Genomic DNA, 27,978 nt, shown 5'->3' with positions numbered 1-27,978 from the left:
TGGGATGTTTTCCATTGGCCAAGCAATGAAAGCTGTAACCGTTGTGACTAAGTGTTTCCAGTCTGATCAAGATTTTAACTGGCATGTTTACCACACAGGGCCGTCTCTACACCAGTGATTATCAATATTTTTCATTTCAAGTAACCCCATTTTGATACGCATTGAGCCATGGACTGTCATTTGAGCCTTATTTCCATCTTTTATTGTCTCCACAAGGCCGAAGGCATGGGGAGAGAGTATGTTTTGCACTCCGTCCGTCCGTGTGTCCATGTGTCCGTGTGTGTGTCCGTCCGTCCATCCGTCCGTCCGTCTGTGAACAGCTAATCTCCGGCACCGTTAACCCGGTCGATGCCACATTTTGCACACACACTCCCTGGATGCCAACGATGAACCTCTGCCCCAAAATTTCCAGAACGGCCTGTTATAGCGCCACCAGGAGGCCGCTTTGTGCAAAACAAGTTTTTGGACAGTACACCTACAGATTTTGTCCAAACATCACGCAAATTGGTGCACAGTCTCTCTACAACCATTCAACGAAACGGGTCTTTCAGATTTCTCAGACTCCATCCTGATTGGCTAAGATTGGCAGGAGTGCTCAGTTTCAAACAAAATGCTGCAAATCATGAACACATCGTGTGATTTCCGTGAAATTGTGCACGCACATTCCCACTAGGCAGAGGAAGAAATGCCACATGAACATTTTCAACTCAGCCTCATGGTGGCGCTATAACTGGCCGAAAAGTGTTTTACCTCTAACTGCACGGATCTGTGGATAACTTTGTATGCCAACTCCTTAGAGGCCAAGGAAAAACCTTTGCCTGGAATTGTTCACATCTGCTCTTTATAGCGCCACCAGGAGGCCGACATAATTTATGTAAAACACATTTTCTAATATTACTCCCAAATCGGTACACATGCTCTTCATAGTCAATCAAGACGGGTTTGTTTGATTTCTCATAATCCACCCTCATTGGCTACAATTGGCTTCTAAACTTTTCAGGAGTAGCCTGCTTTGTACCCGTTTTGTACAAATCGCCACAACTACTCAACGCAGCATCCGATTGTGGTGAAACTGTGCATGCATATTCCCACTAGGCTTTGGAAGAAATGCCACTTGACAGTTTTCAAATCAGCCTCATGGTGGCGCTACAACAGGCCAAGCCGTGTCACACACACACACACACACACACACGTTTATATTGCTCCTAAACATTTTGCCAAACATCACACACACACTCCTATCCTCCTGGTGGAGACCTGTGCCCAGAAGGGCACTTTTTCTAGTCTTGTTTTGTTTTTCTTATCTTTAGTTCGTTTCCAACAAAGTATTATCTTTTCTATATTGTTGCTGCTGTTGCACATCTCGCGGAAATGCCACACCGACATTTTGCTACTTCAGCTTGTAGTGGCAAATGGAATAATGACAACCAAAAACAGAACTTGACCAGAAGGTCATGTCGAGCATATTCTGGTTATAAAAACCTATAAGCTGTCCTCGTTTGTCCGTTTGCCATATCCACTTAACCTGACTCCGCCAGATGAGGCAGCAGAGAGTACACTGGGTTCCCCCCTCCTGCTCCCATCTGGGAACACTCAGGCAGACTTGATGCTCCGGCCACAAAACGGCCTGGCCAATCAGCGGCAGCTAGAGGCGGGATCGAGGCATACACAGTGCTGCCTTGATCCCGCCTCTAGCTGCCGCTGATTGGCAAGGCCAAGTGTACTCTCTGCTGCCCCATCTGGCGGAGTCAGGTTAATATCCACTACCCATTTATCTCATCTCTCCATCCATCCACTCACCCCCTCCTCTCACTCTGTCTGAGGAGAAGGTGACGGTTCACTTCATAAACCGTGATGGAGGGAAGCTCACAGCATCAGGAGCTGTAGGAGACAGTCTGCTGGACGTGGTGGTCAAGCAGAGCCTAGACATTGATGGCTTTGGTAAGATACCTTTTCACCACTTAAAAACCCCCCATGCAGCATCCCTATTCTGGGGGGAACAAAATAGCCGATCTATACAAGCTCACAACACGTCACGTCGTGACGCTTTGTGAGCTTGTAGATCGGCTATATTTGGTGAAGAGACTTGGGGTGCGTTCGGATATAGGCACACCGAGTGCACATTTCCAAACGCACCCAAGGTGTACTGTAGACTGAAAAAGAATATATCAACGTATTCTGAGGCACCCCTGGACTTGCGTCAAGGCACCCTAGGGTGCCACAGCACCCCGTTTTAATACAAATTTGAAATCCTTTGAAAGGAAAAGGAAAAAAACGATGATGGCACTGGTCTCTGAACTGTAAAAAAAAACAAAAAAAAACAAGTACCATATTATAATGAGCATTAGTTGAGGACCAATTATATGAAGATAGGTAAAAGCCTTAACAAAAAAGTGGCTTACAAATGTTATACCAACTATGAATGAATGGATTGATTTAATCTATAGTATATTTATTATGGAGAGAATTACATTCAGCTTCAGAGGTCAAGTTGAAGTCTTCACAGATAACTGGTTTAGATGGATTACTCATGTTTCTACCATAAGACCTGATTTTGTATACATTCAGTTAAACCTGTTTAACCTGTATATGCACCTGTTTGAGGTACTTATGTATTATGAATGATCATCAATAGAGAAGAGAGGCAGATATCTACCCTTGTGTGTATTGTACGTATATTGTCTTGTTTTGTTTTCGGTTGTATGTATTGTCAATTGTCAGTCGTTTCGTTTTCATGTATGTTTGATTAAAATTCAATAAAACGTAAATTAAAAAAAAAATGGCTGAAATTGTAAGCTTAATTTGTACGTTGTGCGATTCAGTATAAGTGAAGCATTCCTCATTGTAGTCCACGGCTAGCCAGAGCAACTTGAGTACAGTGCACAAAGGGTATTTGTTCAGTGTCTTGCTCAAGGGCCCTTTGGCCTGCTGGAGGTATTGCCTGGGCAATACCAGCAATTGGACGTGTGACCTTCATTCTTCTAGAAGGTCTGCTCTGCACTAGACTCATGTGACCTTCATTCTTCTAGAAGGTCTGCTCTACACTAGACTCATGTGACCTGTGACCTTCATTCTTCTAGCAGGTCTGCTCTGCACTAGACTCATGTGACCTTCATTCTTCTAGCAGGTCTGCTCTGCACTAGACTCATGTGACCTTCATTCTTCTAGCAGGTCTGCTCTGCACTAGACTCATGTGACCTTCATTCTTCTAGCAGGTCTGCTCTGCACTAGACTCATGTGACCTTCTTTATTCTAGCAGGTCTGCTCTGCACTAGACTCATGTGACCTTCATTCTTCTAGCAGGTCTGCTCTGCACTAGACTCATGTGACCTTCATTCTTCTAGCAGGTCTGCTCTGCACTAGACTCATGTGACCTTCATTCTTCTAGCAGGTCTGCTCTGCACTAGACTCATGTGACCTGTGACCTTCATTCTTCTAGAAGGTCTACTCTGCACTAGACTCATGTGACCTATGACCTTCATTCTTCTAGAAGGTCTACTCTGCACTAGACTCATGTGACCTGTGACCTTCATTCTTCTAGAAGGTCTGCTCTAGTCTACACTAGACTCATGTGACCTGTGACCTTCATTCTTCTAGAAGGTCTGCTCTGCACTAGACTCATGTGACCTGTGACCTTCATTCTTCTAGAAGGTCTGCTCTGCACTAGACTCATGTGACCTGTGACCTTCATTCTTCTAGCAGGTCTGCTCTGCACTAGACTCATGTGACCTGTGACCTTCATTCTTCTAGAAGGTCTGCTCTGCACTAGACTCATGTGACCTATGACCTTCATTCTTCTAGAAGGTCTGCTCTGCACTAGACTCATGTGACCCGTGACCTTCATTCATCTAGAAGGTCTGCTCTGCACTAGACTCATGTGACCTGTGACCTTCATTCTTCTAGCAGGTCTGCTCTAGTGCTCTAGACTCATGTGGCATTTAGTTCATGGATTTGGTGGCACACTGTACGTCAGTCCGTTTACTTTCACTTGGACAAGTGATATTGGACACTATATATGCCAATACGATACAGTTTAATAGAAAAAAGGAAAAAAGAAAAAGATAACAGATAACTGGTTGGGCTATGGCATCGTTTAATCATGGATGTGATAAATATTGTTTCTGCTAATTAGAAATTACAAATTCATTGGTAAATCAGGCAAAAGAACAGCCAAAAAAAGACACGCACATCTAAAACCTATTAGGCTGGGTGCCGGATCAAAAACAGTGATTAAAGTGGTAATGGGCAGGTTTTGTGTTTGTTTTGTTCTACGGAAGCAGCAGAACTTTCTTTACAATTTAATATAGACTGGAAAAAGCCAAACAACAGAGCAGCAGTAATTAGAGAATTATCTGATAACATTTAAAGAGCATACGTATTAAAATGTGTTACGTGACATCATTTTAATCACTGTAATTACTGAAATGTATAAGTTACAGTTTACTAGTACTACATCTACATCAGTCGATATAATAATTATCACACTGACATGCAATGCCACTAATCATGGGTTGTGTTTCATCTTCATCCATGCTTGAGAGATTTGTCAGCCAATTAGAGAGAGAGAGAGAGAGAGAGAGAGAGAGAGAGAGAGACACGTCGGGTACACCAAGGTCTTTTCCTCATCATCAATGTGTCACTTTGCTTTCAACTGATAATTCAAGAAACATTGTTGCTATTCGCCACAAGTTTAAACACGCAAACACAATGTTAGATGAGAGCACACTTAGTGCAGTAGTGATATGAAGCTTCCTATCACCAGAGTAGTGTGGCCTGGGCCTTAGTGCAGTAGTGATATGAAGCTTCCTATCACTGTTAAAGGGGCATTCCACTCATTTTCAACATTTTACTATGTCATTAATGTACCTTAGAGCTGTTGTGTGGAAATAATAAAAAAGTTCCCCCATTCTGTGTTTCCTAGAACTAGAGGTGAAACATGTGTTTCACCATGTTAATGATTCTTTTCATAATTACAGTTCTAGGAAACACAGAATGGGGGGACCTTTTTATTATTTCCACACAACAGCTCTAAGGTATATTAATGACATAGTCAAATGTTGAAAATGGGTGGTTTTCCCCTTTAAGTACCAGTTTTGTCAAGAACTTTTCTTGAATTTAGACAACCTACGACCCTAGAAAGCATCATGTGGGATGTGACTATAATGTTATTGACTTGTGGCTTTGGTACGCATGGTAATGAAGCCTCTTGCACAACCAGATGAATTGACCAGAATATCTAATCGTGTCAATGAAAATGTGTTTTACTTAGATAGCTGAAGCTCCACATATGGACGTTAAAAAAGAAACCATTAAAATAAGAGTGAAAAAAAAGAAAATGTGTGTGAAAATTGAATGTGAAAATGTTGCGGCTGACATTTAGAATATGTCGATTGACTCCTACATAATTAGCGGATTCGAGTTCGACCGTTATCATACGATCTTATGGGCCCAGTATGTCCGTTTATCATGCATCTTATGGGCCCAGTATGGCAATACTGGCATACTCACCATAGCCTGGTCAAAGTTTCCCCCTGGTGGACGTGTCATTTCCAACTATTGTCGGCTATCAAGTCAGATCGACAAGCTCATCACCCATTGTGATGGTGCATTTATATAGCACCTTTATCCAAGGGGCTTCACATAGATTGTGCATTACATTCAGCCATTCACACATTCATACACCGATGGTCGAGGAAACCATGCAAGGGACCAACCTGCACACCGGGAGCAATTAGGGGTTCAGATTGTTGCTCAAGGACACTTCGGCACTAACTCTGCGGCCACTCTAGCCCTGATCCACCGCCGCCCCTGTGATGCGAAGATGTACTAGTTTTTGGTGCACGACACTGGCACAGAACTACGGCTGCATATCTAAATAAGCCTTTAATACAGCATTGGTTTTCCGAACAACTCCTCATAGGGTTTTGAGACAAGGCTAGTCTACCCCTGCATGTTTGCACCACCGCTCCAATTACAGTACATATGCAAATACCATGTGAAAGGATTTACACGGAACATATATGATGTGATGAATCGAGCAGAGGATCCTGCGAGTGTCGCTTTCCCATATTAGGTGCTGCGGGGAGAATAGATGCCACATCAGTCACCATGACATCTGTCACATCTGGCCCTGCTGCAGTCCACAGGCGCTCGTAAATTTCTCTGTGGCTTTATATGGTAGAGGGAGTCCCAGCACCTCAAGGGTTAAAGCGGGGGTGGGGGGGGTGGTGTGGGAGGGGAAACAAATGGAAGAGAGAAGTGTAGGTGGAGTGGAAACGGTGAAAGAGACTACACAGAGAGAGAGAGAGAGAGAGTCACAGAAAAAAAAGAGGGCACTCAGCAATAAGTTCAAGACCCACGTGCCTTTATCTCTCTCTCCAACACTGTCTATCTGTCCGTCCGTCTGTCTGGTGTTCCTCACTGTCTCTGTCTATCTCTTTCTCTCAGTCCTATTTTGGTATTGGGACGATGGAATCGGCTCCCATGAGGGAGAGAAGAGCACCCGGGCCTGTTTTGCTCCTCTGTCACTATCAGCAATCTGCCTTACCTCCCCTGCCCTCCCTGCGGTGTGAGTGATCGTGTGTTTGTGTGCGCGGGCCCGCGCACGCCACTTAATAATGAGCAGACTTCACAACCGCAGGGCCGTGAAAGATAGCCAGCCACCCCCCCCCCCCCCCCCCGCCACACACACACACACCATCACTACAGTTACCCGCCTCCCAGTGGAGCAAAACAATACAAACCCTGTATCCAAGCTGACACTGATTAACACATTTCTTCCTGACCCGACCGTTAATCGTGTTACAATTACAAACATGATTAAGATGTTGAGTTTGATGGCGAGTATTTGGCCAAGCTATAGAGGCAATAAGCTCAGAGAGAGTTAATGCATTTACTGTAAATTGCTATTTCATAGCGTGTCCCAATGTGGTGACAGTGTTAACAAATGGAAATATGATTTCATGAATTAGATAGGCCTATATTGCAGTTAGCGAGGGGAAAGGATTACTGCATTACGGCACAACCACAACTTCCTACAGTAGTTTGAGTCACGCTCAGGACCCGTGTGTTTGTGTACGTCATAAATCCAGGGCCAGATCCCGAGTCCATGATGGGGCCTGGGACGTACTGCCTCAGGCCAGGGACCTCAGAAATGCATGTCTTAATACATACATCATCAATGCAATTAATACAATAACATGGTAATTGTTTACACAGGTTTTATATTTCCATTGGTGAGATGGCAAGGAAAAGGCTCGTTACAAACAGCCAAATGTACGGGGTCTTCAACAGCCATAGGACATCTCTATTCTCTAACAGTTAGAAAGATGACAATAGCCAAGGCAGGGTTTCTCAAAGTGGGTGCCGTACAGCATGGGTTCCCAAAGTGGGGTCCGGGGACCCCTAGGGGTACTTGAGGGAGTTCCAGGGGGTACCTAGCTCAATTAGAGATATAAGGAACCAAATGGACCCTTATGGGTCTGTAACTCAGTGTACAAATGGAACCAAATTAGGGTACCAGAGATAGAAATGCCATTAAATCAGGGGTCCGTAGACTAATGCATGTCAAACTGGGGGCCCTTGAAATGAATATGTTTCGGAATCACTGCTAGAGCCGTTAAAATCCTCCCTTATCGGGGTCACTGGCATATGTTTTCAAATAGAGGGTCCGTGGCCTAATAAATGTTGATTTGGGGGTCCTTGACACGAGAAAGTTTGGGAACCCCTGCCGTACAGTACGTGGCCCCCTAGGGAGCCATGGTGTCCAGGGGTGCCGCAGAATACTTGGAATTTATCAATATCACTTCAGTTGAAATACGCAGAAGAGTTGCACTTTTCTGTGTTCTTTTTCAATTTACACTAAATCTCTTCACCAAAAATAGCAGATCTACGTCACGTCACGTTGTAACACGTTGTGAGAACGCCCCAGAATATAAGGGATGATGGGATTCAAGAGGTTAAAATGTCATGTCATGTATAGTATAAATTATTTTTAATCTGTCCAAAATGGAAAATTCTCATTTTCCTCGTGACATACTGTATCTCAGGGGGAAAGATTTAGATATTTATGTACCATAATATGGCATAAATCTAAGGTGCTAGTATCAATGTACGTCCGGGGTGACGACGTGGATGAAAAGGTTCGGTAACCTGAGCCAAAAACATTTTGAGAACCTCTGAGCTAAAGTGCTTTAGTAACACATGCACATCAGGCCTTACTATTCTATACTATCTAATACTACTATCTAATACTATTACTATACTATTCATGTCCTCACTGTATTGCATTACTGCTCTTGTTTTTTAATGTTTATGCCTTGCTTTTCTTTTTCTCCATTGCTCTGTAAAGCACTTTGAGCTGCATTTCATGTCATGAAAGGTGCTATACAAATAAAGTTTTATTATTATTATTACTGTAGTGGCCTGCCATCAACTGACAACCAGCTTTGCTAGAAAGCAGGGGTGGGCAACCATAATAACTAGAATTTATCGAATGCCTTTCAAGAAAGAAAAAAACAAAAACATTCTAGCTGCCAAAAACCATGTCTTTAAGATCGACCGGTCAATCCTAGGGGGGCTTTTTAGTCGATCGCGGAGCAATTTTTAAACGCAGACAAAAATAATCCATTCATATCGTCCACCTTCCAGTCATGCTCATTGCTGGTTCTATTGTGAACTGCAGCAGATCCGTTTAGGGGAGTGGTGCGGCGGTGTGAATTAACACAGGTGTGTTACCCGTTTATCTAGGCTTCTAGGCTGCTACCATTTTTCATCCACAAGACAAAACACCAGTCCAGTAGAATGAGTTTGGAACAGAAGACATACAAGGAAGGAATGTAAAATGTATTTTGTCTCATCAGCAATAAATATGCAGCGATGGTGAAAAAAAATGGAACTTGGAAAGACATGACAAACCACAAATCATTTGACTTCTCCAGACGAGAAAAAGAGAAGGAACTGAAATCTCAGCCACATACTGTGAAACTATACATGAAACTGGATCAAGTACCGTCATCGGTATTTGAACCACATGAGTCCTATAGCCTCCCTATTCTGGGCTAGGGTGACCAGATGTCCCTCTTTGCGTTTGCGTGGGACAGTCCCTCATTTCCAAGACTTTTCAGGCGTCCCACAAATTGAGACCCTGTCCCACATTGTGACTGGCAGGCAATTGCATCAGTGTTCAATAGTTAGTCCCCTAAATAGTTGGCCTTCTGTTGTAAAGCTCTCTCATTGTCTCTTCCTGCAAGATGTGTTTTTAAGCCTGTTAAAATAGAACAAAAATAAAAAATAAAGCGTGATTTTAAAACAAAATGTGACATCAAGGCATTTAATAGCAACAAGTAGTAAGTTGCTAACCCGGTACTCCAGTATCGCTTGTGTGGGACAAGTGGGATGGGGGACGGGGTCCCCCATCCCACTTGTCCCACAAGCGATACTTCTGTCCCTCAAATGAACAGTTTGGATCTGGTCACCCTATTCTGGGCATGTCATCATAGGCGAACAATGAGCTACAAGCTTGTCAGCTTATAGATCTGCTATTTAGCGGAGAAGACATTTTGGGTAGAGGAGGTGAAAAAAGGAGGAGGCAAAGTATATAGGGTTTAAGTATAGTATTTGTCTCATCAGCAACGAGTGCACAGTTATGGTGAAGAAAGGGAAAAATAAATAAAATAAAAAGCACTTTGGGACAAACCTCAAAAATGTTGTCAGCCGACAGTGAAGTGATAAAAAGAAAGAAGGAAGGAACAGATATCTCAACCATATACTGTAGATTAAACTGTGCTGTCATCAGTATTTTAAAAGTCCCATGGAGTAAATAACACCTTTTTTGAGGGGCGCTAGCTAGACCCTCCAATTCCTGTCACATGGCAGCAAAGTCTATGAACTTTGAATGCTTGTTTTAGGGCACCAAACGTGACGTCATGTGGAAACCAAGGACTTTTAATGTTTGTTTACAGCAGTTAAACATTGACGATACACAGTAAAACAGGAAAAATAAATCTGCATAATTTGCAATCCTTGGTTGTCTATTCTGTACACCCTCATCCAAAGTGACTCTTTTACAGCCTCGGTTCAGGCTGAAACCTTGCCAAATTTTGGGAATGTCATAGAAATGTCATAGACGGTTGACGTCACAGGCTGGCTCCACAATGGAGCCACGCCGCTCCCATGTGGATGCCGAGATCTTCAGCATCAGTACTCGTTCTTCTCACTGCAAATACCTTTTAGAATGAAATGCACCCGTTGAACAGCTGGAAGAACCACATCATCTTCAGAAAGTAATAGAACCGTCCATTCTGGGAAACAGGATGAGTACTTTGGGAAGGATCCCAACCAAGTAACGATTCCAAGAAATTGTATTAGAAATGTGATTGTAGCATGTAAACACTGCTTTTCTTGTTTAGAGTTGCATGCTAAATCAGATTGTGGTGTAAATATTTGTAAGGGTAAGGCCAGACTGATAAAGCTGGACTGATGTCCCTTCCACATGCACTGTACCAAGCTTACATATAGGCAGAAAATGTGAACTAGAGCTCCATCATATAGCCTCTTTCTGGGCGGGAACTCCTCTTGGGGTTCGAAACATACAGTATTACATTTTTGAGGGGCGCCAGCCCCTCCTATACACAGGTTTAATGTTTGCGTTTAGTTCAATGTTTGAACTAAACACAAAATGGATTAGGTCAAAATGGGTTAACCCATTAAGACCTGAGCTTGATTCTGCCAATGCTTTTCTAAATCAGTAATTATCAAACATTTTTCACAAAATGGTAGAAAATAGCACATGTGCAAGCTCACAGTGTGGCACAAAGTGATGCACTGTGAGCTTTTATAGCCGATTATTTTTGAATAGCCAACGCAAAAACCTAAAATGCTTTCCTGGTTTACTTCAATGACAAATAGCAAATAACAAAGATAGCACAAGCTTACAGTTTACAGTTTCAACACATTGTAGATCGGCAATTGCATTGCTTTAAATATATGTTTTGCCTATAACGACATGCCCAATAGGGGCACCAGGTTGAAAGTGGTTAAAATTAGAGGAAGGCCTTTGGTTACAAAGTAGGAATACATCACGACCTGACATAAAAACACTTTCCAAGGCCGATTACATCTCCTCTGCTCCCCATGTGTCTAGTTTACATAGTTACAAGATTAGTGTTAAGAAGAGGAATGTGGAGAGACAGAGACACACGTGCCATAATCATACACCAGACAAGAAACGGCTCAATAGGTCTTCACACATGCACACACATACGCCTCTCATTAAATATTTTACGTTAAAATATTTATAAACATCATAAATATAGTGATAATAATAATATATATTTGAAATATTCTTTTACTAGAGTAATACGAGTAAGGAAAGAGTTCAAACAAGTGTGAAAATGTTAATTAGTCACTCTCCTGACAGGTGCTGCCTTGCCCAAGGGCTTGTTGGTTTTGTTATTTGGTGTGCTTATTGCACAGTAAAACACAAACTGATGCTGTACATTCAATCAAACTACATTTAGTGCATTTATTACCATTTCTAATTAAGACTAGGGATGGAGCTTGATAACCGATACCCGAAAAAAATCTGATAACAAGCTTATAGAGTACACTTTATCAAATAAGCTTTGGGCCAACCATCGTCGTCCGGGTAAACAAAAGCACGCTTTTTAAGTGACGGTACACATATTAACCAGTTAACAGTTTTGGTAAAAAGGTCAATTGCCTTCTGTCTGTTAGAAAAGTACTGTATTTAAAGGCCCTAGTAAAATATTCTGATTCTGTTCAGAATTTATTGTCTCCCGTCATTCCACAAAATACTACAAATGCTCGATAAGAACCCGGCTCGATGAGTCTGATCGATAAGGTGCTCGTTATCAATAGAAATGAACGAGCTCCATCCCTAATTAAAACAGTTTAAGTGCCAGGGACGTTAAGACGAGCTCAATATCACTATGTACTGATTGCCAGGGACGTTAAGACTCATCGTTTGACTCCGTCCATTCTGCTGAGGCTGAATACTTCTACCTCTCCAGCCTAGGTTGGCATTTTCTCAGCGGTTTACTCTGGTCTGGAGCAATTCATTCTCATTTTTGATCTATTTCTAGAGAACCAGTCCAGTCTTTTCTTCTCATGTCTGAATCTCGCAGTCTTGGAGCAAGCCAGGTGCTTAATCAGATTCAGCATTTGCCCTGTCTATCTATTTTTGTTTCTCTGCCATACGCTGTCAATCATTTATTAATAATAGCTTATGAGTCTTCGTTTAGCGTCAAGTGAATTGTATTTATGCTCTGCTGTGGTATTTAAGTTACCTGAAATAAGTGACCAGCTGGAACAGGATTGTCAGGGCCTGATTTATAGCCTACTTTAGTAGATCTACAAGCTCACAACGTGTTGCACTGTGACACGTCGTGAGCTTGTAGATTCGCTTTTTGTAGCGCACAACACAAATTAAGCATTATTTATTCACCATAAATGGTAAATGGTGCATTTATATAGCGCCTTTATCCAAGGCGCTTTACATAGATTGTGCATTACATTCACCCATTCACACACACATTCATACACCGATTGCAGCAGAAGCCATGCACCAGCACATCGGGAGCAATTTGGGGTTCAGTGTCTTGCCCAAGGACACTTCGACATGTATACAGGAGGAGCCGGGATTCGAACCGCCGACCCATGGATCATTGGACGACCTGCTCTACCTCCTGAGCCACAGCCGCCCCATGTAGTACTCACCTGACAATCTGAAATTGGTACGGTATAGAAGTGATGCCAAAATGGCCAGGGAGCAGACCAGTGTCTACATATTAGCCACGGTACCCAGGCTTTTATTTTCATTCGGCTAGTGTCTACATAACAGATGTCTACATGACACAAAGATATAATATTTACCATGGCTGCTCGAAATGTCTCGATTGCGATCCAGATAAAAAATAAAATAAAAACGAAAACACGACAGAAATACATAATCATCTAATCTCTCTGTTCAGCGTCTTAAAAACAAATCGGATGCCATCATACAGTGGATGTCATCTCACTGTATAAAAAAATAATAATATGAAACACATTGGAATGGAATGGAAGTGCGTCAAAGCCTCTTGAGTGACACTTCATATTTTTACAGTGTCTGGTGGTGGTGAATGCTCTGAACACATATGCCTAAATATAGGGTATGAAGTCCAACCTTTCACCTTTGAACCCTGCCCGCCCCACTCCCTCGGGCCTGCCGGGATGCAAAGCTTTGATGCATATTCCACAGAACGACACACACACACACACACACACACACACACACACACACACACACACACACACACACACACACACACACACACACACACACACACACACACACACACACACACACACACACACACACACACACACACACACACACACACACACACACACACACACACACACACACACACACACACACACACACCTTTTGAAGTCAGCGGCTCTTAAACTCTCCATCTCTGTCCTCCTCGACATCTGTTTTTGAGAGAGAGAGAGAGAGAGCGATAGAGCGCCAGGCCCAGCTTTGTGCGTTTGCGTCTACCACATAGCGGTGATTTGATTGGCTGAGCAATGTGTGTACCCCATAGCGATGATTTGATTGGCTGAGCACAGAATGTTATTTATGATGATGTATAATGATAAGAGCACCCCTCACTTCACACAAGTGTGATTTTTATCTCTGGGATACCAAACCTACACTGTAAAATCCTCTTGGGCCCCTTTTCCACCGGTTGGTTCCCAATGGGAACCGGTAAAGTTATTTTTGGTTTTTAGTCCATGAGCTCCAAAATTGAAACCTTAGTTACAGATGTGTAAACTTCCATTTGGACACCTGGTGGTCCCCAGACCCGACATTGAGAACCATCGACCTCCTATGTCAAGCGGCTCCACCGTACGGCAAAGTGTAAAACATTTGGCCCCGACGGTGAGAGCTTGCAGCGGGTGAGAGAACACAGGTGCCGCTGTTTATAGTGAATGCTTACATTTTGTCCCCGCACACTCGGCGGAATCCTGCCCAGTGTCATTTATTTTGGTCTAAAAGGATACCGCAATCATATTTTAAATTCCAACAGTAGAAGTGACGCAAGTGAGGAAGCGAGGCTGGATTCAACGCAGGTGGCGATCAGATGCAAGCTGGACTAGATACGACGCAGTCAGAGCTCCTTGTCCCCTCCCCCCCCCCCCTTCACAACCGCCGCTCTCGCTACAACACGTGAGCTTTAGACAACATGATTGGCAAGGGGCCCCACAGCGCCCACAGGGGCCAGTAGCCTACTGTGGTCGTATCTACAGTACATTACAATAAACAGCTGCTTTCCACTGAAATGTCTTCTGGCAGCTATAGGTTATGTTCTTGCCAGTTGTGTTCATAAGCAATATTCACAATCAGTCACATCACTCACATGAGACCCCCCCAGGGCAAAATATTAGGAAACATGAATAGGCAGTCCTCCATGCGTGTCCACATGTACAGCCCTCGTGTGTCCTGATTAAGATGTTTACCTTCTACGGTGTCTCTCTGTGCCAGAGGCCTTCTTCGTGTCCGTTAGCTGCTGCAATGTGTGTGTCCCGTGTGTGCACGTGTGTGCGCACGTGTGTGTGTGTGTGCGTGTGTGTGTGTAGACGTTTCTGTCAATATTGTGCACTGTACAAAAATCCTCAGTGTTACCTTTGAGAGTGTATGAATGGAACCAAATGGTCCTACAGAGAGTTGTTGCCACTATAGGCAGCCACCTGTGTGGCTTGGGATCCTCTGACACTCAGGGACACTGATTCTGTCTGTCTGTCTGTCTGTCTGTCTGTATCTATGCATGTGGAAATGTCATGAACTGCTCAAACCAGAACCCAGTGTCAATGCTTAGTCAACACTGAAGTTGGTCTCAATGTCAAACTAGAAAAAGTGCCCTTCTGGGCACAGGTCTCCACCAGGAGGATAGGACGGTGTGTGATGTTTGGCAAAATGTTTAGGAGTAATATAAACATGTTTTTTTGTTTGTTTGTTTATGTGCAGCATTTTGAACGAAACAGGCCACTCCTGAAAACTTTGAGAAATCCAACAGACTCGTCTTGATCACTACAGAGATCGTGTGTACCGATTTGCGTGAGATTTGGATGAAATCTGTGCGACTAACATAAGCAATGTGTTTAGCAGAAATCGGCCTCATGGTGGCGCTATAACCGGCAGATGTGGAGGGATGCAGGGAAAATGTTTTTCCATGGCCTCTAGGGAGTGCGCATACATAAGTTGTATACAGATTGATGCAGTTATAGCTAAAAACAGGAATTGGCCTGTTATAGCGCCACCATGAGGCTGATTTGGAAAATAATGAGTGGCATGTCATCCTCGGCCTAGTGGAAATGTGCGTGTATAATTTCACGGAAATTGCACACTGTTTTTGTGATTTGTGGCATTTTGTTCGAAACGGACCATTCATGTGAGCTTTGGAAGCCAATATTAGCCAATCAGGATGGAAGATGGGAAATGGTGCAAATCCGTGTTGATCACATGACTATGTAGATAGTGTATACCGAATTGTGTGATGTATGGATAAAATGTGTACGGGTAATCTACAGAAATGTGTTTTGCCTAAATCGGCCTCATGGTGGCGCTATAACAGGCCGTTGAGGAATATTTGGGGCAGAGGTTCATCGTTGGTATCTATGGAGTGTGTGTGCACAGTTTGGCATGGATCGGGCCAACGGTACCGGAGATTAGCTGGTAACGGACGGACGGAAGGACGGACGGACGGACGGAAGGACACACACACACACGGACGGAGTGCAAAACATACTCTCTCCCCATGCCTTCGGCCTGGTGGAGACAACTACAGTAGACACTGCACCACACGATTACACTACCGACTGCAGGGGAATATCTACATGCAAGTCTTCAAGTTCAATTTTACGATGATAATGTTAGCGTGGTTAAGAAGTGGTGGATGTTTTGAAGAGTGCATTTTGCATACTGTACTGAAATTAATTAAATCCAATGGCTTCCTTGAAAATGAGTTCAGAACAATGGTTCGCCAGTTCGTTGCTGGTGCTGGACACAGAGTGAGTGCAACAGCATTGCTCCAAAGTGTTTAGTTCACTTTAAAACAAAGAAAACTTTATACAGCCACAGTTGGCCTTCACCGGGCGATTTTACAGATTTACAGATTTTACAATTAATTTAATTAAGTAATAGATAGTTGCCGCCCTAATACTGTACTGAAATGATTGAAATCCAATAGCTTACATATTGCACAGTACAGTATGTTTAGAAAAATGTGTCAAATGTGAGTCAAGGTCAATGGGCTGAACATACCACTGTATGGTCCTTTTAGGACATGTGATGAACGGGACTTCTTAACAAGTTGTTGTCGTCCCTATTTTCGGTTTTTGAAAGTTTAGCCATTCTAGCTATAGCCGTTTTGTCAACGTATGGGGATTAAAGGTGGCCTTACACTAGCCGATTTTTTTCAATCTGAAATCTGATAGCACCACACACTACAGGATAATCGGAGCGGGGCAGAGCAAATATCAAACATTCTTGATGTTGATCGGGCCGATCCCGATCGCGCTTTGAGCGGCCGGGCACCCCCCCGAGCGTAAAAAATGCCCGATTATCGGCTAGTGTAAGGCCACCTTAAGTGGTTAAACATGTTCAGAGGCCAACCCCCGTCCACGTACATACAAAACCAGACATTGAGGAATGAGATGTATTCTCCTTACCATACTTTCTACTCCTCCCTAGTATTTTCTGTCAAAAACCTGTATAACTCTGCCTGTTGGTTTGACAACATTCTCCACATTGGGAGAGACCAAAACAACAAATCCCTCTCCTCTCTGTAGAGAAGGAAGGAAGTGTGGAGGACCTGTCCTGACCGTGCAGGTCTTGTCCTCCCACTGGCTGGGTGTTTTGGTCTGGGTTTTGGGCAGTGTCTGGTGGAAGTGGGTGGTGGTGGTGTACTTTCTGGATGACCTCTGTGCGGTCCCGTGTGTCTCACAGAGCAGAGGGAGGAGGAGGAGGAGAGGGGGGGGAGCGGCCGGCCTCCGTGGTTTACATGCATTGCTCGCAGCATCTCCTGAGGTCACGGAGTGGTTCGTAGAGGATTTCTAGCATACTGCACGTGATGATCTTTATTTATGCATTCTTCTTTTTTTTTGGCGTGCGTTTTGTGAATACAGACAGTGTTTTTTCATAGCTGTCATTCAGTGCTTTCAACCAGGCTAGCTGCCACATTTGAAAGCAAAGCATGAAACTCACAAGTTCACTTGTCCCAGGCTCCCAGCAGCATATGGATTCTGGCTAAAGGCATCATTTTCAGGTGTTAACCACTTAGAGTCAGCAAAGAATATAGGGCTCTATTTGCGTCCATGCTAAACCCCTTATCCCTAAACTACTTTGCCTTTTTGACTATTTTGAAAATATGTTTTGAATAGTTCAACTAGCCAAACTACATCGACACGTTGTGAGCTTGTAGATTGGCTATTTTAACTATTCAAATTTTCTTTTCAAAATAGTTAAAAAAAGGCTAGGGATAAGGGGGGTTTAACCCTATATACACACTTTGTTGACCGGGGTCAACAAAGTAAATACTAGGAGAGAGCCAAGTGTATTTGCACCCATTTTCGGCCTATTCGGTTTCGGCCCGAATAGGCAGAAAATATATCACCGAATACTCAATAGTGTATGCAATTAATGCATTCAAAAGAGCTGAATAAATGTTTTATGGACCCATAATAGTGGTTATTATTTAAGTTAAGTTTTGCCATAACCATTTATTTTGCCATAAATCAGGTAGCTTTAAGGTACAGCAATGGTATGAAAAAAGATATATCATATTAATCATATTCGGATATTCGGTTTTCGGCCAACTGTTTCCTAATTCGGTATTCGGTTTCGGCCAAGAATTTCCCTTTCGGTGCATCCCTAGGCTCTCTCCTTTTACCCCCCCTACACCAAATCCCTTCACCGAAAATAGCCGATCTGCAAGCTGCAAATAGCGGCTTGTACATCTGTCATTTTTGTTGAATGTTCACCTCAGAATACAGACACTAGCTTCATGCGATCAACAACATCCCTCTCTATCCCGCTCTAAATGTATCTCCTTCCCATTTTTGCTGTAAACTAATTTCAAACAAGGCAGAAAGGGCTTAGGCAATGTGAAATAGAAGAGCAGTGGAGTGCGGTCGGAGGGGCCAGGAGAGAGGAGCTTCATCTGGTTGTTGCTAACCTCTTGACTGCAGGCTAAAGTATGTTTATAAATGACATCAACTAGACGGGAATACTTCTCAAAACCTTTTGCCATTGTGTGTGCACGTGTACTGTACGTATGTTTGCATGTGTAAGTATACATATAGTATGTCTGTATGTAGTGAAACCATCACAAAATCACTTAACCCATTTTGACCTGAGATCAGATTCTAAAAATGTCTTCTACATCCTGACAGTTTTCTGAAAAAGCTATGTTTCTAATGTCAGTCGTTCGATTTTTCAAAAATAGCAGACCTACACGCTCGTAGCGCGCCACTCGGTGGCGCGCTATGAGCTTGTAGATCTGCTATTTTTCAATAGCTAAAGCATAACATAATGCTAACACCAAAAGGGGTTCCCGCCCAAAATGGGTTTTAAGGGCCCTATCTTTCTTCCTTTCCCTCTCACTCTTTCTCCATTTCAATTCTATTCAAAGGGGCTGTATTGTCATGTGAAATTGTCAAAGCAAGAGTAAAATATAACTAAACTAAGAAAAACTACAAATTCTCTCTCTCCCCCTCCCTCCCCCAGGGGCGTGTGAGGGGACATTGGCGTGCTCCACCTGTCATGTGATCCTGGACCAGGGCGTGTATGATACTCTGGGATGTATTGTTGACGAGGAGATGGACATGCTGGATCTGGCCTTTGGACTTACTGAGACGTCAGTCCCGCGCACGCACGCACGCACGCACGCACGCACGCACGCACGCAGTGTGAGCCACGCTGTAAAACTAGCAGTAAACAAGGTATTCACAGGTGTACGTTGGTATGTAAGTGTGTAAGTGTAAGTGATGTCAATATCAAAAGCTTCAGTATGACTTGGAGGGCAATTCATTAGTTTGACTGTTTAGTTTCATCAGGTATTTTATTGTCTGACAGTTTATTTGGATCATATTCAAAAATCTCACTTGTGTGAACAAAGTGAGGAGCACCTTTGAGGGCACGCACAAACATGTGATGTCATGTTTGTGCGTGTTGCTTTGAGCTTGCCTGCTACTTTTGATCGCTTGTGTGTGGCGCTGTATTATTTACGTTCTACGTTAGAATACATAATTTTTTGGCCATGAGATCTATACACACTGCACACAAATCAGTCATCCCACTCTGACCCGAGTCATGACAGCAATCCCATCCACTCTGGCTCATAACATCTTGCCACTAGTGTACAATAAATGTGTTTGAACCTTCTACCTGCGTCCCTGACTGCCGGAGGACACCAATAAGCCACAGAGGTGGCTTTTCATTTAAAGAAATACATCTTGGGGGGTATTCTGGGGGAATATATTAGCCATTATTGACAGAAATGTGGAGAGAGTATAGGGGATGACATTCAGTAAATGAGTCAAAGCAGGGACTCACTGGTCAGAGCATGGTACAGTATATAAAATGGTAAATGGTGCATTTATATAGCGCCTTTATCCAAGGCGCTATACATAGATGTGTGCATTACATTCACCCATTCACACACACATTCATACACCGATTGCAGCGGAAGCCATGCAAGGTACCAACCAGCACATCGGGAGCAATTTGGGGTTCAGTGTCTTGCCCAAGGACACTTCAACATGTAGACAGGAGGAGCCGGGATTCGAACCGCCGACCCATGGATCATTGGACGACCTGCTCTACCTCTTGAGCCACAGTCGCCCCTGACTGTATTCAGTATATGCACCCTAACCATTAGCTATGACACTTTCCCTCAAGGGGACCTCAAAAATGTCCCCATAAGGTCAACTTTGTCTGGTTTTACCATCGCTGTGGGGATCTTTGGTCCCCACACGGGTAGTTATACAAGGAACGCACGCACGCACGCAGGCCTGGCGAATACCCACATTTCTCACATTGCTAAGCAGAACAAATCATCACCTGTCACCGCAGTGACGCAGCGTTCCGCTTCAATTAAAGAGGATGGCGCTGGCTGATCGGTACCACATGCAGCTCCCCTACAGCTCCACGAAACAGATGATTCACTCGCCACAAAGACAACCTCACACGTCCTACACGTACAATAGCATCGCCTAAAAGGTACACATCTGGAATAACAGCTGTTGCATAAGACCATATGGATCATATTTGGACATCACTTCATATCCCATCTGACGTGACACTCAGCACTTATTGCTGCTTATTTTCCTCACGGCATAATCAGGAGAGAGGTTTTTACACACCATAAAAACCCTGAGCATTCATTTAACTTTGAGGGTCTCTAAATTAACACATTCTCCATCAAGTCAAATCCAATAACGCCAAGGACAGAGATCGATCTCTGCCATGTGGTCTTTTCAGTGGTTTATGATAGATCAAGATCACGCTCTTCGCCATTCGTATAAATGGTTCTGGGTTGCTAAGCAACAGATGCAACGGGAAATTAACATTTCGCCTGCCGGCGTCCACCTCCGCGACATTATCAGATTTCGATTTCTCGGATACTTTTCCCAGGTTGCGTTTTTGGTCAAAACAAGCTTCATTCGGCCTGCTGAGCCAGCCTGACGGCGTGCCGCGGGTTGGACTCCCGATCCCGATGGCCTTCTTTGCCGCGTGGATTTATTTTCTAATCTTTAGTTAAAGCTCTCTCGCAGTCAGTGCTATAGAGCAGGGGGTTTCAACTGATTTTGACCCAGGGACCACCCTCCTGACTAAGAGCAACCTGGGGACCACCACTATTGTGTCTGGTGGGTCCATCAGAGACTGAGAGAGAGAGAGAGAGAGAGAGAGAGAGAGAGAGAGAGAGAGAGAGAGATACAAACAAGCCTACATAGATACATTCTTTGCCACCATGCCAGTCATGACGAACCAATACAGTCAGCCACTCTGTCACAATAACTCACAGCAAACCTCAGCAATCTCAGAACACATAACCTACTGTTTATCAGTCTTCAATTGAAAATTAACATTTGGAAATGATGCCTGTTATAAAGCCCAATTAAAACCTCTAGCTCCAAACCGAACCAAAAAGAAATAGCAAATTTCCTCTTAGGATACTGTTCCGTTACAACTCACACACCTTCAACGGCAGATACAACTAGAAATGCACTCTGTCGAGCTGCCAACTCATGGCCAACTTGTGTGCGAGCAGAGCGCAACATATGTCTTTTAAACATGATTTTACATAAACACACATCGTTACGTCATCAGCCAATGATTGGCCGAGCAACGCCACCAACACAAGGAGGCAATCCAAACGGGACCACCGACATACGCAGCAAGCTTCCAACTCGCGCTCTGATTGGCTCAGCGACGCCACCAAAAATACAGAATCCCCGATTGGATTGGCCGAGCAACGCCACCAGAAATACACAATCCCTGATTGGCCGAGGGGACCACCAAAAATTCACAATCCCCGATTGGCCGAGGGCGTCACTGACGTACGCACGCAGCGCCCTGATTGGCCAAGGGTGTCAACGACACAGAAAACAGTACTTGCGCACGCACTGCTCGCGCAAGTAACAACATACAAACTGTAGATTCACATCAGCATTCAATTCCAGAGCCAGAAACAGTTAGTGAACATGTTTCATTGCCACCCAGTCATTCAGTCATTGGGTCCCATAATGACAGTACACCAGCTTAAATCACATTGTATAGTATACACACAGCATACAACACTAGCAGCAGCAGAAAGAAACGTTCATACCTTGAGCCGTCTTCTACTGCCTCTAGCTCTCTCTCTCTAGTTCCTGATGAGCCCTCCAGCGGCGTCTCCAGTCATCTCCATCCTCCATACATCTGGCTAGCTGGCCAGTGATTTCCTCTCAGTATCAATGGCACCGACCAGCCTCATTCTCCTGGCTGCCATCTTCCCACTCAGCCTTGGATGTAGAATCATCTTTATTGTCGCATCGCAGTTTTGACAGTAGTGCAGTGGTCAGGGATTTTGGGCAGGCTCTAGGGTCCAGCATTCACAGCATGTCACAGGAGAATGGACTCAGGGCTGAGAAGAAGCTGAGCTTGGGGGTCTGGGGTCATCACCATGGCTTTGTGTACCTGTGGAGCAGGTTGAGAGAGACCCCATAAGCTTTGAGTATAAGTAAGTAGATAAGATGGAAATAAAGTGAGCTGACCAAGAGCCACATAATGTACACTGTACCGGTGTACCCTGTCAAAACTCACTAGCAACAGCAGACAAACATACACAGCCTGTATACGTACCTGTATAGCCTACTGCACCCTTCCGGTTACAACATGCAGCTTAGTAGTATAGTTATTATATCCTGTCACAACATACACAGCCTAGTATACGTAGGTGTACATATAATACATACTGTAATGTTAGTTTTATATCAGATAAATAATATATATATTTTAGGAAGGACACTGTGGGGACTTTGGACATGCCTGGAATAGGATATGCCTTGAAATAAATTGATTGAAATCTAGATGTGCAATTCTAGGTTGTAACACTTGGTTCAATATCACTTTCAATTAAACCAATTCATTAGTAAACCGTTATGAAAGGTGTCACTCCACCAAATCAGTTTACTGATTTACCCTAGCACTGGACCAGGGCTATGGTTACCCATGCAGCAGCACTTCAAGCACGTTTGTTCATTTCACACACACACACACACACGCACGCATGCACGGCTTGCACGCACGCACGTTAACGCTTAGCATAGAGGTAATGTAGCTAACTCACCGTCAGAATAAAACCAAAACGACCAAACATTTTGTCATGAAGAACGAATTAACTTCTCTTTCAAACTGTTACACACATGTTACTGAGCAGTTTCTAATTCCCAACAACCCAGGCTACTAACTCCACACAACTTCCATGAGGTGTAAAGTTACCTTATAAAGTAGTTTATTTCACTCGTTTTACTACTAAACACAAGGAGCTCATCATGTTTGTTTGTTTGCAGCAGGTGTGTGTGGACTGTGGAGGGGGAGGGGGCGTGGCTACCTCCGAGGATTTTAAAAGAGCGTGCTTGAAGTTATATGGCTCTGCTTGAAGCCTGCTCAGGCCAGGGATTCTAGGGCAGTGGTTTTCAACCCTTTTAACCCATTTTGACCTGAGATCAGATTCTAAAAACGTCTTCTACATCCTACATTGAAGAACGACTGTTTCTATGTCAGTCGTTCTTCAATTTTTCAAAAATAGCAGACCTACAAGCTGCGCTATGAGCTTGTAGATCTGCTATTTTTCAATAGCTAAAGCATAACATAACGCTAACACCAAAAATGTCCCAAAATGTCCATTATTTAGTCTGCATTTAAGCCACACTTTTAGCCTCTCAGACCCAAAAATAGAATATTTTGTTGAATCAATATTCAACAATAAAACAGGCAAACGATCAAAAGAACAATTCTTCTAATCGACATTCTCTAATTTGCAGATGTTTAACAATAATTTAACTCTCGTCTCGACTCTCAAGAGTTAAAGATCTTTAATGGTCCATTTGGTTACCAACTCTCCATTTAAGTTTAACTGGGGACCCCCTGATTGAGAACCACTGCTATAGTGTGTAATAGTAACACCAGTAAAATCCTAGCCTGACACACAGTACAGTACAGTACAGTACAGTACAGTACAGTACAGTACAGTACAATAATATTAATAATCGTTATTGTCCCGAAGGATATTCATCTTCACAGGTCTGTTCAACACCAACAACAAAAACAACACATAGTACAGAAAAACATTACACCAAGAACAATACACCAAGACAATACAAAAACATGAGTTCCCCACTGTGTACAGAACCATCCTATCGGTGTCAGTACAGTACAGTACAGTACAGTACAGTACAGTACAGTACAGTACAGTACAGTACAGCAGGGGTCTGCAACCTTTCTCATGAAGTGCCATGTTTTCATTTTTGTGAGTCAGTGTGCCATATATAATTATGACACCACATCACAATTAAATATTCCCAAATGATTTTGAGTGTCCTGACTACACTTTTTTGGAACATTTTATTTTAAAATAAAAAACTTCTCTCATACCTATGCCAGTGTGCCAGTGGTCAGTGTGCCAGTGGTCACCCTCCCCTGTGCCAATGTTGGCACCCGTGCCTAAGGTTGCCTACCCCTGCAGTACAGTACAGTACAGTACAGTACAGTACAGTACAGTACAGTACAGTACAGTACAGTACAGTACAGTACAGTACATCACCACTCACTTCAGACGGGTCTGATTTTGGGCTTGTATAGTGTAGGCTTATAAGTGGTTAACCCATAAAAAGCACATGCGTTATTTAAAATGTTTGCATTGGCAATTAAAAAAATTGCAGATGTACATCGAGCTTGTACATCTGCTATTCTTTCTATCCTGATTTAGAAGGCATTTGTAGAACTGGCCTCAGCTCTTAATGGCTCAAGTTAAACCATGAAAGCAATTAAACCCGGGAAAGCATCTGTGTCATTTTACACTTTTGCGTTGGCTATTAAAAAAAAATAGCAGATATACAAGCTCACATCACGTCATCCATGGGTCGGCGGTTCGAATCCCGGCTCCTCCTGTCTACATGTCGAAGTGTCCTTGGGCAAGACACTGAACCCCAAATTGCTCCCGATGTGCTGGTTGGTACCTTGCATGGCTTCCGCTGCAATCGGTGTATGAATGTGTGTGTGAATGGGTGAATGTAATGCACAATCTATGTAAAGCGCCTTGGATAAAGGCGCTATATAAATGCACCATTTACCACTTACATATGCTATTTTGATTTGAAGTGTGAGAACTGCTGATTTAGAAGGCATTTGTAGAACCGGCCGCAGCTCTCCATTTAGACCCGAGGTAGATTTTGAAAAGACCTTCTAACACCTAAGGCATGTTTTTATGAAAGACACCCTAATCCGAAACCCGGAAAAGTATCAAAAAATACTACAAAAGAAGACGTGCATGCATTCCCGGCTTCAGAGATGAAGCCGGCTTAGTGCAGTGGTTCCCAAAGTGGGGTCCGGGGGTACTTGAGGGAGCTCCAGGGGGTCCCCAGCTAACTGATATTTAGGAACCAAATGGACCCTTATGGGTCTGTAACTCAGAGATTGTACAAATGGAACCAAATTGACCCGCTAGGGTCCATTTGGTTCCATTTGTACACTCTCAGAGTTAAATTAACTTTGATTTTACAATATACATTGGGGTCCCAGAGATAGAAATGCCATTAAATAGGGGACGGTAGCCTAATTCAGGTCAAACCGGAGGGGCCCTTGAAATGAAAATGCTTGAAAATCACTGCCTGCCATACCCGTAAAAATCTTCTCTTATGGGGATCCTTGGCATATGTTTTCAAATGGGGGTTTGTGGGCTAATTCGTGGGGCGACTGTGGCTCAGGAGGTAGAGCAGGTCGTCCAATGATCCATGGGTCGGCGGTTCGAATCCCGGCTCCTCCTGTCTACATGTCGAAGTGTCCTTGGGCAAGACACTGACTGAACCCCAAATTGCTCCCGGTGTGCTGGTTGGTACCTTGCATGGCTTCCGCCGCAATCGGTGTATGAATGTGTGTGTGAATGGGTGAATGTAATGCACAATCTATGTAAAGCGCCTTGGATAAAGGCGCTATATAAATGCACCATTTACCATTTACCATTTACATAATGCTATTTTGATTTGAAGTGTGAGAACTGCTGATTTAGAAGGCATTTGTAGAACCGGCCGCAGCTCTCCATTTAGACCTGAGGTAGATTTTGAAAAGACCTTCTAACACCTAAGGCATGTTTTTATGAAACCCGGAAAAGTATCAAAAAATACTACAAAAGAAGACGTGCATGCATTCCCGACTTCAGAGATGAAGCCGGCTTAGTGCAGTGGTTCCCAAAGTGGGGTCCGGGGACCGCCAGGGGTACTTGAGGGAGCTCCAGGGGGTCCCCAGCTAAATGATATTTAGGAAGCAAATGGACCCTTATGGGTCTGTAACTCAGAGATTGTACAAATGGAACCAAATTGACCCGTTAGGGTCCATTTGGTTCCATTTGTAAGTTTGGGAACCCCTGCAGGCTAAGTGTGCTTGTCGTCACGTCATCATTTATTTCCTCCTTCCTGTCCCCTGTCCTGTCGTCCACACACAGGTCACGGCTGTCCCCTGTCCTGTCGTCCACACACAGGTCACGGCTGTCCCCTGTCCTGTCGTCCACACACAGGTCACGGCTGGGTTGCCAGGTGTGCCTGTCCTGGCCGCTGGAGGGCATGAGCGCACGGGTGCCTGAAAGCTTCAAGCGACATGAGAGAGAAGTGCTGATGACACCATGCAGCACTAGCAGCTCATAGGGCCTCATCTATAGTATACTCTGTCTGTTTGCACAACGGTGTCGCCTGCTGCCCAAAACAATTGATTTACAAGCGTTTTCTGCTTGTAAATCAATCACTGCTTTTCTGCAGTCAGTCTGTCTGTCTGTCTGTCTGTCTGTCTGTCTGTCTGTCTGTCTGTCTCACCCATTCACCCTGCACATAATAGCCTACTCTATTTTTGTGGCTTTTGTAAAAGTTGAAACGAACTCTGTTTTACACAAAATATGTTGGATTAAATTAATAATCATTGGTGAAACTTTCATCCAATCTTCTTTGAGTCATTCTTTGAAAATCTGTCATGTCACACTAATGCAATAACTGCCATTGGGGATAATAGTTTCATGCAACTAAGGAGATGCATGGCGATTTGGGCCTAAAAGAAAACTCTCCTGCCTTCTGCATTCAAACTGAGACATTACTCGATGCACAAGGGCGGCTGTGGCTCAGGAGGTAGAGCAGGTCGTCCAATGATCCATGGGTCGGCGGTTCGAATCCCGGCTCCTCCTGTCTACATGTCGAAGTGTCCTTGGGCAAGACACTGAACCCCAAATTGCTCCCGATGTGCTGGTTGGTACCTTGCATGGCTTCCGCCACCATCGGTGTATGAATGTGTGTGTGAATGGGTGAATGTAATGCACAATCTATGTAAAGCGCTTTGGATAAAGGCGCTATATAAATGCACCATTTACCATTTACCACTGTAAAAATCAGGTTAAATAAACACTCAGGATTTGTCTGTGTGCATGGGAGCAATGTGGGGAATGCCTCAGTGGTGGGATGTGGTGTTGGGAGGAAACCAAGGGACGCTTAACGCCTGGTTTATACTTGGTTGCGCATCATGCCGCATACCAAAAAACAGCCGATCTACAAGCTCATATTACACCGTGCTGCAACATGCTGCAACATGCTGCAACATGCTGCAACATGTTGCAACATGCTGCAACATGTTGCAACATGCTGCAACATGCTGCAACATGCTGCAACATGTTGCAACATGCTGCAACATGCTGCATGTTGCAGGGGAGATGGCAGATCTATGATCTCAAAGCATGTTGCAGCATGTTGCAGCATGCTTTGAGATCATAGATCTGCCATTGCTGGCTAATCAGGCATTAGTCCTCTCTGTCTGTGATTGTCAGCATTTTGGATGGATGGATGGATGGATGGATGGAAGGATGGATGGATGGATGGATGGATGCATGCATGCATGCATGCATGCATGCATGCATGCATGCATGCATGCATGGATGGATGGATGGATGGATGGATGGATGGATGGATGGATGGATGGATGGATGCATGGATGGATGGATGGATGCATGGATGGATGGATGGATGGATGGACGGACGGACGGACGGATGGATGGATGGATGGATGGACGGACGGACGGACGGACGCACGGACGGACGGACGCACGGACGGACGGACGGACGGACGCATGGACGGATGGATGGACGGACGGACGGACGGACGGACGGACGGACGGA

The 27,978-nt window shown here is 44.0% G+C and overlaps 1 protein-coding gene across 1 annotated transcript; it reads left to right on the top strand.

Annotated features, from left to right (window-relative positions):
- Positions 1-25: 25 nt before the first annotated feature.
- Positions 26-26,469, top strand: LOC306934970 (adrenodoxin, mitochondrial-like; the record flags this gene model as incomplete). Its single annotated transcript, XM_079517792.1, has 4 exons — positions 26-34; positions 1,824-1,941; positions 18,794-18,923; positions 26,343-26,469. The coding sequence occupies 4 exons, from the start codon at positions 26-28 to the stop codon at positions 26,467-26,469; spliced, it is 384 nt and encodes a 127-aa protein (XP_079373918.1).
- Between the last annotated feature and the right edge of the window lie 1,509 nt (positions 26,470-27,978).

This window comes from Electrona antarctica (genome assembly GCF_951216825.1).
Source record: "Electrona antarctica genome assembly, chromosome: 13".
Lineage (NCBI taxonomy): Eukaryota > Metazoa > Chordata > Actinopteri > Myctophiformes > Myctophidae > Electrona > Electrona antarctica.
The sequence above is the reverse complement of the archived record's forward strand: the minus strand, read 5'-3'. Positions and strand labels throughout refer to the sequence as shown.